At 44.9% G+C, this 12,634-nt stretch overlaps 1 protein-coding gene across 5 annotated transcripts in view; it reads right to left on the bottom strand.

The window, feature by feature from the left end:
- TfAP-2 (transcription factor AP-2) overlaps nucleotides 1–12,634 on the bottom strand; it is a 153,117-nt gene that overhangs the window by 20,902 nt on the left and 119,581 nt on the right. For 4 of the 5 annotated variants that reach the window (XM_043430579.1, XM_043430578.1, XM_043430575.1 and 1 more), the window contains 2 exons: nucleotides 7,655–7,849; nucleotides 7,506–7,557 (listed from right to left, as the gene is read on the bottom strand). In XM_043430579.1, the coding sequence (XP_043286514.1) occupies nucleotides 7,506–7,557; nucleotides 7,655–7,849 (247 nt within the window). The remainder of the gene's footprint in view (nucleotides 1–7,505; nucleotides 7,558–7,654; nucleotides 7,850–12,634) is intronic. The other variant, XM_043430576.1, reaches the window with a different exon arrangement.

The following is a 12,634-nucleotide window of genomic DNA, read 5'->3' as shown; positions in this document are numbered from 1 at the left end:
CAGTAGAATTTTTTGTTTTCAATCTTGTATATTCGCTTTTGTATGATTTATTCGATGACGCAGCGATTTCGGGCCCCCCCCCCCCGTCCCCCCTCCCTCCCCCCAAGGCACATTAGAAAAATCATTTGAACAATCCTTTCAAGCTTTATTTCAAATGGATGCGTGTACGCGTACCCGGCGAGTCCCTGCGGTCATTAATGACTCGAAAGATCTTAGCTGCGTATACACTCCGCGGGCGCGAGGCATTACAGAATTTAGCTCGTGTGTAATACTCACGTTTATGATTTATGGCTCGAGTCTATATGTGATGTGATTATTACGCAGAGCTTCGCATTGATAAATTAATCCTATGCGCTCTCAAATAATATCTCGGTGTGCGTGTGTGTCTCGAGTTGAAACGAAACGAGGCGGGTCGAGGATTGTCTATCTGCTCGTACAAATCTCAATATATCTTCGTGCTGGCTGTGGTCGCCGCGTGTGTCGTAACGAGACGCGGTAAAACGCTTGGATTATTTTCTCAAAAGTTTATCATTCATCGTATCTGCCAGGACTTTTGTTTTATTGCGTTTGACGTCGCGCTTATTACTCGATGGAAAATCATCGTTTTTATTTCTATAAATTCATAAAATCAAATGAGTTTTCTCGATAGGAAAAATATGACATCGATTGAATGTTGTGCTTCGAACTGCGAGATTTTCATTGTAAAATCCTCGTCGCTTCAGCCTGCCTCCGCGTGTGCGTGTGCTCGAGCGTTTTTCTGAGTCTCGGTACTCGGGAATCTTGCACTCATTCCTCGCGATCAAAGATCACTCACCCGCCAAGGCCGGGTTATGACTCTCGAGAGGAGGATTGCGTAAACGCGAGGCAGAAACCTGTCGAAGACTCGACATACTCGTCGGCTCAAAATGTAGCACGGAGAATCCTGGATTCATGGAATGTCTGTGGGGAACGCGATGAGCTGCTTTTTCTTTTGGTTTTGAGCAATTTCGATGATTTTTATCATTCGAGGATCGTGCGAGGATCATGCAATAACGTGCTTCGGGTAAAAGATCGGAGCAAATGGGAAGCTGGAGACAATCGATTCGGGAATCGAAACTGTGAACTTTCGAGCGAGAAAGTCTGCCTGTAGAGCCTTTCCGGTGAACCGATGCGAGCAATTTTGCGTGGCTTCGGTGAACGAACCGTATTTTGTTGAACGGAGGGTTGAGAGGGGCTCGGTGAATCGGAAAGAGCCAATGAAAGAGTGAGAGAGAGCATGGAAGTGTGAAATAAATGAAGAATGCGTGCGCAGGCAATTTCCCGTGGGTCGGAACCTTTTTGAGGGTTCAAGGGGGTTAATAATTTGAGTGGAAGATTCGGGGAACTTGACTAAAGGGCCAAAAAAGTTGCGGCGAACAGAGGAAGGAAAAGGCCCTGAAAAGTGGGGAGAGAAGGAGGAAAAAATGGGTGAAAATGGCGAAGAAAAAGAAAGGGAGCGAGGGACGAAGAAGCAGGGGGCGCGTGTTGTTCGCTCACGCACAATTTCCTCGGCAATCAACGCAACCGGAAACGGGAACCAATCCCATAGCCGGAGACCGTTTCACTTATTTCGTAACATTGATTGGTCACGGGTTTCGCTCTCGCTCTTTCTCTCTCAAATTTGCCAGGCCCTCGTCGTGGGGTGTGACTTTTCGAGCCCTTCGGTGCGCGCTTGGGAGGAAGAACTTCTGAAAACAAGCCCCTTGCTTCTGCCTCCTCGCAGCCCCGGTACACACCCCGAGGGCAACTTGGCATTGGTCCTTGTTAATTTTATTAGACCATTCGATTTTACAGCTTCCACTTTCGTGACCCTTCTCGACAGTAGCAAAGATGGCGCTCTCCGCAGAAGTCACATTTCCGAAATAAAATGGCGCGGCTTCCTTCCTTCTCAGAACACATTGCATGTTTGGTAAGTTGAAAAAATCATTCGAAGGATTCCGGTTCGAAAAGGAGAAAAAATCATCTCGTCGGAGCACCTCGAAGCCGCTGAACGAATATTCCCTGCGGTCACAACACTTCGTAATCTTGATCGGGCTCGAAACTAATTATACGATTTGCTGGACCGCGAGATGAGTCGAGCGGAGAAGCAAAAAACGTATCAATTAAAAAAATGAGAAACAAGGAGTACAGTTGTAACGATCGATGTTTTAGCGATACCGGAAATACGAGTTGCTACTCGATCGGGATCTTTACGACTGCGTTATATCTTCGTTTCGTTTCGTCGAAAAATCCCCATTAATTTTTATCCCTTTTCTTCTTTATTACGACTATTTTATATCGCTTTCTCTCACTCTCTCTCTCTCTCTCTCTCGCTCTCTTTCTCACTCGAATCCCCGGTGACTCGTCGGTGTGTTTCAGCACACGTACGATTAGCAACAAAAACATCAAACTGTAAATCGCCAAGTTGCCACATAATTGCTCCCTTAGACGGACGAAAGTATTCGAGAATAAGAAACTTATGTTACGATAGTGATAAAAAGTCGGACGGAGTCCGAGTGGAAAAGAAGCGAGGAGTGCGCGTTAAAAAATGATGAAAAAACGATAAAAAGACAAGTAGCATCTTGGAAGCTTCTCATTCCCCTTGAAGGAGATTTCTACAGGGAAAAAAGAACGAAATGAAAGAAGCACTCTCCAAATGAAATCGTAATCTTACATTTCCAATCGAATGTGCTTTGAAAAAAAAAAAAACATTTGCTGCTCATGTTTCTTCATCTTATTATCACAGATAAGGAGCAACAGAAAATTCATTTTTGCAACTTGTCTCTCTCTCTCTCACTCTCTCTTTCTCCCTTCTTTCGTTCCCTTTCTCCACACTTTTTATTTTCTTTCATTTATTCATAAAAGAATCGTTCCGTTTATATGCATGTTTGCGTTCGTTCATTTTCCTCGTTACAACATCAGGGCGCCCGGATAGCTTTTCTGGACCGCGCGCGCGATTAAATTGGAGCAGAAACGTCTCTCTTTACGGAGCCATGAACGCTCAAGATGACCAAGAAAACGAGAGAGCAGAGATAAAACTGTAATTGTATAACCGGCTCCCCGAGAAATAGTGCTCGTGTATTCAAGAATTGCGGAATCTTTGCTACTGCAATCGAGCTTCGGCTAAACGTGCAACTCATTCAAGATTGTCATTTATTCATCTCCGAACAATATAACGAAAGTACTCTAAGCACGATCCCGATTTCCTTTACCAATTTCGAGCACATACTCCGTCAAAATCATTTTGCGTTACTATTCAACGCGATCTTCTTTTCTTTTCGAGTGGTTCTCAACAAAACGTCGTATTCGATTCCGAATGCACCGACGAGCGTGACGCGTGTCTCTAAACTTCTCGTCACGCCTCCCAAATCTACGAACTAACGAGTCGACGGACAACCCTCTTCCCCTTCGACGAAGGGCTCGGAAGACTCGCGACGCGTTGGAAACCCAACGGGAGTGCAACCCTTCAAAATATTTCGGCCGAATGACCGTCTGTCCCGGGAGAAAATCAAATTTTCCATTTTTCGATTCAAAGTCGAATTGAATCGTTTTTCGTAATTTTTCAAATTCTACTTAAAAAACAGACTCGTTCAATTCTCCCGTAAAACGTGCATTTCTCGAGAATTCCCTTTCTCATTCGCGGGCATTTGAAATTTCTTGACACTTAACAGTAAAATTCGTCACAAAATCCATTGAATTTTCCTCAATTTCTTCTTAAAGTTTCTACAAACGTTGAAATTATAAAGAGCCTCGAAAAATTTGCTCCACGAACGTGCGCCCTTGATCGAAATATCCGGTTTGAGTGCGTAACGTAAAAATCACGAGGAGCATCAAATGAGAGAATTCGAAGAATGAAAGTAATAGTCACACTCGCGTGACATATCGACGGCGTCCGGTGCACCCCCCGAGAGCTGTATTAATGGTAGCTTAAATACAATGGTACAAAAGTATAAACGCCATAGAATAACGTACATTTGTGTATCCAAAGATCCATGTATTTCCGTCCGTGTAAGTATGGGTTCGAGGGTGTTGACACGCAGGAGAATCGAAGCCAAGGTGTGAAGGAGAGGAAAAAAAGATACGCAGAATAGTGGAGTGGATGGCCCGGGGCGTATCGGATTTCGGGGGTATTGTCATTGTAATTTTCCCGGCGGGTAGTAGTTTTCGGGGCGGTCCTCACCGCAGGGGTATTACGTACAGATGGTTGTTTGTTCGTACGTCGCCGAGGGTTATTATATGCCTCGTTACACGTACCCACTCTCATTCCGCCCTTTTTCCAACGCGCTCGTTTCTGCGAGTGTGTTTCCGTCGGTCTATTGCGGGGCTGGGCCCGGAGACGGCTTATTTGGAAGGAGCTCCGTCTCTCTCCGATTTTCATGGAACAAGATGCGATGAGAATCGGTATGAACGAGAATACGGAGGTTGTTAGGTCTGTAGAAACTCTTAAAAGTCACTCGAAGATCAAGTGGATCGGAACGGAACGCCCGATCTCGAGTTCTGCGCTCCCGCGAACGGGAGTCGCTTCCAGGACTCGTCGGACGAGCCTCCGCTCCGGTGCCAAGCAATAACCTCGGAGAAAACGTGATTGAAAGAACCCTCGAAGAAAAAGGGTAAGGGCGAAGGTGCGAATTGAAATAGGCGTCGGCGCTCTCCTCCCGGGGCCCCCGTTGTCGGTTAATAAGCAGGTAATCAAGCACCCGTCGAGGCTAAATGATTCAATGGCCGAGCAGGAAATTTAATTTAGAAAAGTATACTCGCTCGAGCTCCGCGCGATCATTGAGTGGAATACCGAGGCCCCGGGATCGAGATATTTTGTAAAACTCTTTATCGCAACGGTCAGCGAAACGGTTTTTGTCACAACTTTTTTCACTTTTCTGCGTCATAAGTTCGAAAAAAGGAGCGAAAGGTCCGCGGTCCGGAGCTCCCTCCCCGTCAGAAATGGAGCTTCGATTCTTCTCTCAAATTTCCAAATTCGCTTGCACCGAGGTTCCAAAAATGGGATTTCCTAGCCCAAAAAATCGTTTTTTTTTTCGTCAAAACGAATTTGGACTCTCGCCCGATTCCGGGATTCCAGAGAGGAACGAACGAAATTCGATGTCGAGCTCCGGTGTTGCCTGCTCGCGGTATAATAAGCGGGTAATCTGGCACCGAGCGCGGTGAACTTTTTGACACCCTTATGCACACACAAAACCTGAGGGCCGATGAAAGACGGACGTTGGAACGACCCCAATCGAATTTCCCCGCATTTTCGTCACGCAGCTCTTGTGGCTCCGACAAATTATGCTTTTCGCACCCTGTAACCCGACACCCAATTCTGTTTCTCATTGATACTCGCACACGAGAGCTCGAGGCTTTCTCGAACACGTATTATTATCAATATATCATTACTCTTGTACCGAATACACATTCGACAAAGAACCCTCATATATTTGTAAGCACATAGACGGAAGAACACGTGGAGACTGTACGACGATAATTTCCAATCTCGTTTTCATTTTCGTCCCTCGACTCCCGCTCTCTCTCAGAGCGCAATAGTTAATTAATTTACGACTCTCGTGCACTCTAACGTGCAATTTTCGAGCAGTGCTTGCTCCGAGGGATAAATATAGCATAGAAATTAGCAGTTTCCAGAGAACAAAAATTGTCAGCTTCGAATAATTTGATTTGAGCACCGCGCGACTGACAACAATCAAATTTCATATTTCAAGTAAAAAAAACTGTTCGAACCCTCTTTTGTGAGGTGCGCAGCAAGTGACTTTGTTGCTCCAATTTCAGATTTCGTCATTGGACGCTCCCAATAATCAAGGAATTTGTAAAAATTTCATTTTTTCATTCATCTCCAGCTGAATGTGAAAACGCTGGTAGTTTTATAGTGCCCATTTTCCTCTGGATTCAGACACGTTCGAAGCGTTTATTGAGAAGGCACTTCGATAAGCAAAATTGGATGAACGCACATTCGTATTTGTACATGAAAGATGAAGATATTATTCCGATATGCTGGAGGCTTCAGTGAGGCCTATAAATCGTTCTTCGTAGGGAAACTGGTCGGGAGATAGAGCGACGATCACGCAGGAACTCGGGTGCGTGTGTGCGCGTGGACTTGTATAGAGTGAACAACGCGGCGAGGACGAGAATTGCATCCGGACGACGATCCACGCGTCTCTCTTGTCATTATCGTACGAGACTTGCCGCGTGCCACCAGAGGCAAAAGGGAGCTTCGACTACCATTCAACCTCGAGCAGGAAAGTCCGAATCGGATGAAAAACTGTATTTTTCTGTACGAAAACGCCAGGAAATTCGGTGGCCATGATTTGTGAGGGATTTCGAAAATTTTCGTTCTTCCACCGATCTGCCTCGGAGCCTCGGAGCTGGTGATATCGCGAGGATTATGCGGAAATCCGTTGAGCTGTGCAGACCCAATAATAAATCCCTTTCCTTCAGCCATCAATCCCACGAACCGAGTGTTTTTATTTATTTTTCTTTGTGAAACTGTCTAGATAAATGAAAAACCGGTTTTCACTGTTTGCAACTATGTATCGAATGCACATTTTCGATGGGGAGCTTAGATCCGATATTTATGTCAACACCGCGAGCAGCATTTTTCACGAGTTGATGGAAAGTGATTGGGTGGCTTCGAGTGACTTTTTGCCCTGCGCACGAATCCGCTTGCTGTGATAATCCGTCAGGCTCGCGGTGGTTTATAAATAGTGGGAAAGGGTCGAAAAAAAGGTGGTTTAGTCAATTATTGATAACTTACGTCGCATGAACTCGAGGTGCGGAGGAAGATCTTCTAGAAAAGTGAAAAATTTTCAAGATTTCAGTTCTCTGGAAAAATTATTGGGGATTTGCATAAATTAACTTCGGTAAATTTGCCCTCAATCCGAACGTAAAAGAAGCAAAAACGCCGATAAAATATCGGAAGAATACTCGGAGGTAAGGAGATGAAAAAACGACGAAAATGCTCGTCGAAAAAAAATAATCTGCCCCATTCCCATGACATTAGATATGCTTGAATAGCTCGAGGGGTTGGTACGGTTCACTACAATATATCGCTAACTCGGAGGACCGGAGATTTACTTCTCCCGTTATCTCTTTATGCTCAAGTCCGAGGTACCCTGTACGCTGGAAGAGGCTCGTTCTCTATCCATTCGGACAATTACGTTAGCGAATGTTGGCTGGCACACATATTTGTATAGGTGTAAGCGAGGCTCTTTGTGAGCAAGATTTTGTTGTTTGTTAGACGCCCGCACATGGACACAAACATATATGCGAGTATTTCCTGGCCTATAAAATATATGGCGGAATGAAAATTACTAGTCGTCTGCTCATCTTCCTCGTATCTTCGAAACGAGTAAGAAGAAGGAAGAAGGAGGAGGGAGATTAAAAAAAGATAAATGGGCGAAAAGGAAGACGGCGCGAGGGGCATAAATCAAGGAGTTGAAGAAAAAATGAGTAAATTGAGAGAGAGGGAGAGCTAATCGAATGAGAAAACAATGGATTTTACTCACTTTTCAAAAGTGGCAGGTCGTTCATGAAGCCCCCGTCGTCGACGTTCGTATTCTGTTGAAGAAAAGGAATGATAAATTTGAGAAAAATGCTCCATTTTTCAACGCTCCCGGTATGAAAAATGTCAGAAACAAAATCTTCGATTACGTACATCGTCGCTCACCTGGGGGTCGTCTACGAGACTTGTGTGGAGTACGAGATCGGTTTGATCGAGGCCGGGCGGTGGTAAAAGTGCGTCGGGGCGCCTCACCGCGCCGTATTCGACTCCACCTCTACCACCCCCGCCGCCTCCGCCGCCTGCACTTCCCCGACTTCCGTCGTATGGAAATGAAGCGTGCATATTCGTCTGAAACAAATAAACGGATTAAATCATCGACCTTTTATCTCTGCACGCTAGTTTTTATCTCATTTGCTCTTTCGAACCATTTAAATATGAGTCTCGCCGCTTCTCATTGATTAATTGAGCGTTGCATTCTGTTTACGATTCGATTTCGACGTCGAGAAACGGCACGTGATTAATACAGCTTTACTAGCTCGCAAAATACGATCCCATTAAGATAAGAAATCTTGCTTAACACCAATCATGAATGCGCGCGTACACATCGATTATTTTGAACGAACGTGCTCATGTAATTTGATTTATTTCGTTTCCTATACTCGCTCGAGTATTTTTGGCTTCGAAACGTTCTAATCCCTGAATTTCTTAAGGCTCGATTCAAAAGGTTCGAATTACATTTTTTTGCGAATCCCGATGATTTGGGGCAATAATTTCTTCGCCAGCAAATATCTTTTTTTAGAGATAATTTTCTCGTTGCATTGTAATCCGCATCCTCCGAAAAGATCTTGGATTCGGAACAACGGAGGAAAAAAAGGCCGATTCTTGTGCCGAGTCCATTTGCATTCATTTTTGACGTCTCCGCCTCCCGAGACGTTTTTCGTTTTAATTTATTTTCTATCAATTCTTACGATCGTCATACAGTTCATTAAAATTCTGAGGGTGATCGGTCTGAGCAGGCTCACGTACGAGTTTTCGAAAAACAAACTTGAAAATCAAAACGACGAAAATGATCTCGGAGGAGCGAAATAAATGTATATCCGATAAAAAAATTCATGTGCCCCGCTGACCCCGAGAGTTTTATAAGCGAGATTCGAAGAGGCTCGTGACGCTGTCGCGAGTCGAGCTTGAGGAGAGACGAGAATTATTCAGCCTCGAACGATTGAGATCGCAAGCGGCTCCGTACATTTTCGTGTCGTTGTTTTTTGGGCGGGAATCCAGGGAGTGCTGCTATCGCGCACTCGTCACGTACTTATACGCGAGTTAAATCCGCCTGCGTTTGCTTCCTCTCGCAGGACGTAATAGAGAGATCTCTCCGGTGCTCACGTCACGCGGACTACCGAAAGATCAAATCTTATTAAGGGGACAGTATTCGTATACACTTTGACCGACTTCTCGTAAGATTGCAACGAGATATCAATATTTCTCGTTTCACTATTCATTCGCAGGACAGACTTTTGAGCTTCAGTCAAACTTTTGTGGATGCTGAGCCCCCCCTCAGGAATCGTGAGACGAACGATCAAATTCGTCGAGGCGATCCTCCCCTCCGACGATCGATTTGCAGCCGTTTCGATAAGCATGAAAAATCATTTCCAATGGAGTGAAAATCTTCCGTTGGGATCGAAGTTTCGAGTCGAAAGTGCGCGATCATTGGCAATGTGAGTCGCAGCTGCGAATCGAATAGACACAGAGCTATCTGGCCTATAAGGAATTATCTGGTAACGAGATACGGAGTCGAGGTTGTGTTTACGTGCGTATCCAGGAGGTGGGTATATTGGCTCGAACGAGATCATTCTCGCTCTTCTTACGGAAACTTGACCCATCCCGGATTACGCGTTCGGGAATTTCCAATCGATTCTCTCATCTGTGCGTGCGTGCGCGTCTACGTAAGTTTTTTTTCCTCTGAATTTATCTCTCTCGTATGCTGATCGTTTAGTGAGAGCATTTAGCGGAGGTATTCGAAGAAAAAATAGTGCGCGACGTTCCCTCGTAATTAAATGACCGTCTGGGACGAGATGAGCGTCGCAATTATGATTCGAGTTTATTTTAGGCAAATAAGAAAACGCGAATTTGGCTTAGTGTAACGAGAGTGAAAAAATTGATTGAAATGGTTAACAATATGCGATGAATAATATTCGTTTGGCAATGTGAAGCAGAAAACTTAGTGCGTCATTGAATTTTTCATCACAGTGCAGAGCATTCGAATCACTCTACACTCTCGTCATTATAAAATGAGATCCGAGAGCTGTCCAGGCGCTCGTTTCCTTTCGAAACTCGTATTCATGCAAAAATCCATCTACGTATATATCAGTAGGTGGAAAATAATGATATTCTTGAATGAGTGATCGGGGGGCACGATAAACTTTCGAGAGTGCGACGATCGAGGGAATCTCATCCTCGTTTTTGTCCTCGATCCCCGGCGGATCTTATTCTTTCGCTTTGAAGTTGTGTGTTCGCCTGTCAAAATGCAGTTTGGCCAATTCGCCGCCCGGCAAATCATGCAGAAAGAACACACACTCCGGCTACGCACTTACATACGCGCATGTGTTTCTCTTCTTCTTTTTCTTCTTCTTTTTAGTACTCACGCGCGCGCGCGCATGTATATAAATATAAAGGCGCGGCGATGAAGAAAGACCCAATTCCCACGTGTGGCCCACGGCGATCACGATGACTCGGATGGATAGCGGCACCACACGTGAACCACTCATACAACAGCGAAAACGCATGTACGTGACGCGCTTCTGTCCTTTCCTTCATTTTTTATCCTCGTTTTTTTTTCTTTTTTCTTTTTATTTTACTCCCTTCACTTTTTTCAGTCGATCTTGTTCACTTTAATCGGCAGGCATCTCGGCTCACCGGAATTCAGTTACTACCCTCTTTATTGAGCCCTCATGCAGCGAATTGGGTCGCTTTGACCGGATTCATTTTTCCACGTCGAATTTGTCTTTATTTCAGAAAGAACGAATTACGCGTTTTCCAATAATTTTCGAGTGCGTTTTTCTCTGAGGATTCACGGAAATGATTGTGAAAATAGGATTTTTCGGGGGCACGACCGCCGAGTTATGAACCTCGGGAAATGAAAAATACGATTTTTCGATAGTCGGCATTTCCGAGATTGTTTTGGCGGTACCGTTTTGTTTGATTTATTCCGAACTTTTTCGATGTGCATTCATAAAGAGAGGTTTAAAAAACACTTTTAATTGTTTTCTTATAAAAATCGAGCAGTAGGTGTCATGAAGCATGTTCCGGGTCTCACGGACCGAGGGTCTTTCCAGGGTCAAATTTATTACGTGGGTCAGGAACAGTTGGAACGAGCCAACTTCGAGGACGTCCTTGAAGGAAGCATGGTGGAAGTGAACTTCACTGTGTCAAGTCGAGCTCAATGAAGTTCACTTCATTCAGTATTTCTCCTCGGAAAATTCTCGTTTGAGCATAATAAGATTGTTGTTGGCGAGATGAAAAAAAAAAAAAAGGAGAACGACCGGGTTTGTTTTGCGTTTGTTTGCGTTTAATTATCAATTAAGCGAGCAGAGGGCATCTACCTTGTTCCCGATATCGATCGCTCTATAAAAAGGATCTTTGCACCTACAGCTACAGTTTTATACGAGCTGAGTGTGTGCGCATGTGTGCGCATGTCGCGAAGATTGCAGAGGGACTGTTAAGAAAGTATTCTAAGAATCGCGTTGGACGGGACTCACGCTCGCGGAATCTTAATCGCATCCGAGTGAAGTGAGAGAGGCAGCGAGAAGGAGAGAAGAATAGAATGTGGGGGATCTGAAAGATTGAGGGGCGAGGAAAAACCCTCGCGAGAGGTAGAGCAAGAGAAACTTAGATTCGGGCGTGATTCTTAGCGAGTGTGCGTCAAAGCGTGCAGCGGCTCTCTGGCTCGGTCCGCTTCGAGGACCGAGAGCGTTTAACGAGCTTTTGTCGTGCGGTTGCGTTACAACCGAAGCCACAAAGTTACGTGATGCGAAAGGATACGCGCTGCTGCTGCGTGTATGCATTCGCTTCGAAGTCTGGTAAAATGAGGATGTTGGCATAAATGAGTCACGCGTTCGTGCGTTTTTTCCTCTCCGCTTTGCTCGCTTTTCATCATAAACCGTTGAATAAGAGCTCTCGCGCGGAATCCTGCGGCGAAATAGATCATTAATGATTATATTATTACTGTCATATTACGGTCGTGAGTGGAGAAAAAAGGGGGAAAAAAGAAAAACTGAATGGAAGCGAGATAAGAAAGTTTGAGTGATCTCATTCGTTCCACCGGAGCAAATGTCCCCTTAATTTTTCTCGTTAAGAATCCTGATCCCCCGCGACAAGTTGCCTCGCCGCCGTTCTTCCTCCACTCTAATGCCTCCACCTCGCTCTATCTTCGTCCACGGACAGCGTCCGTCGCAGAGAAAACGCCTCGAAAGCGATGCACGTCGATACATTAGAGACATAATTATGAAAAATTAGATCCCCGAGTATCGGCAACGTGTTTTTCCACCGCTCGAATACGCCCGAGCGTAAATATATATTTATGAAAACGTTAGAGAACCGCTATCGAGAACACATTACACAGTTATTTTAATTGTTCGAGTTTCGTGTCGATTTTTTTGCCCCCTGCCCCTCCGTCGCTTTCTTTTTTCTTCGGAAACAAACGCCGGACTAATGCCACTTTGAGAAATGAAATGCTATACTAACGAGATCCTATGTAACTCCACTGTCGATCATGAGCGCAAAACATCAGCCGCTGTTCCAGCGTCACTGAAGTCTCCTTTCAGCACTCGTACATGCGCACCTGAAACGCTCGCCGCGTGCCTCTCTCTCTCTCTCTCTCTCTCACTCTCTTTCCCTCCCGTTTGTCCGGAGACTGGAAAAGCTTTGATAAACTCAAGAAAAACGAGAGCGTCGCGAGAGCGAGAAAAAAAATGGTTAAATGCTGATTAGGAGAAACGACTCGATATTTTATTTTTTCCTCAATCGTCCCTACCAGCGTACACGGCCCGAGCTATGATATGATTATTTATACACATTTTTATGTCCACGTATAGTTAATACATTTTGCAGCATTCCGAGAACTTAACTTTCACAGGG

This window comes from Venturia canescens, chromosome 10, assembly GCF_019457755.1.
Source record: "Venturia canescens isolate UGA chromosome 10, ASM1945775v1, whole genome shotgun sequence".
NCBI lineage: Eukaryota > Metazoa > Arthropoda > Insecta > Hymenoptera > Ichneumonidae > Venturia > Venturia canescens.
Note: the sequence above shows the minus strand (reverse complement) of the source record. Positions and strands in the feature narration are given on the sequence as shown.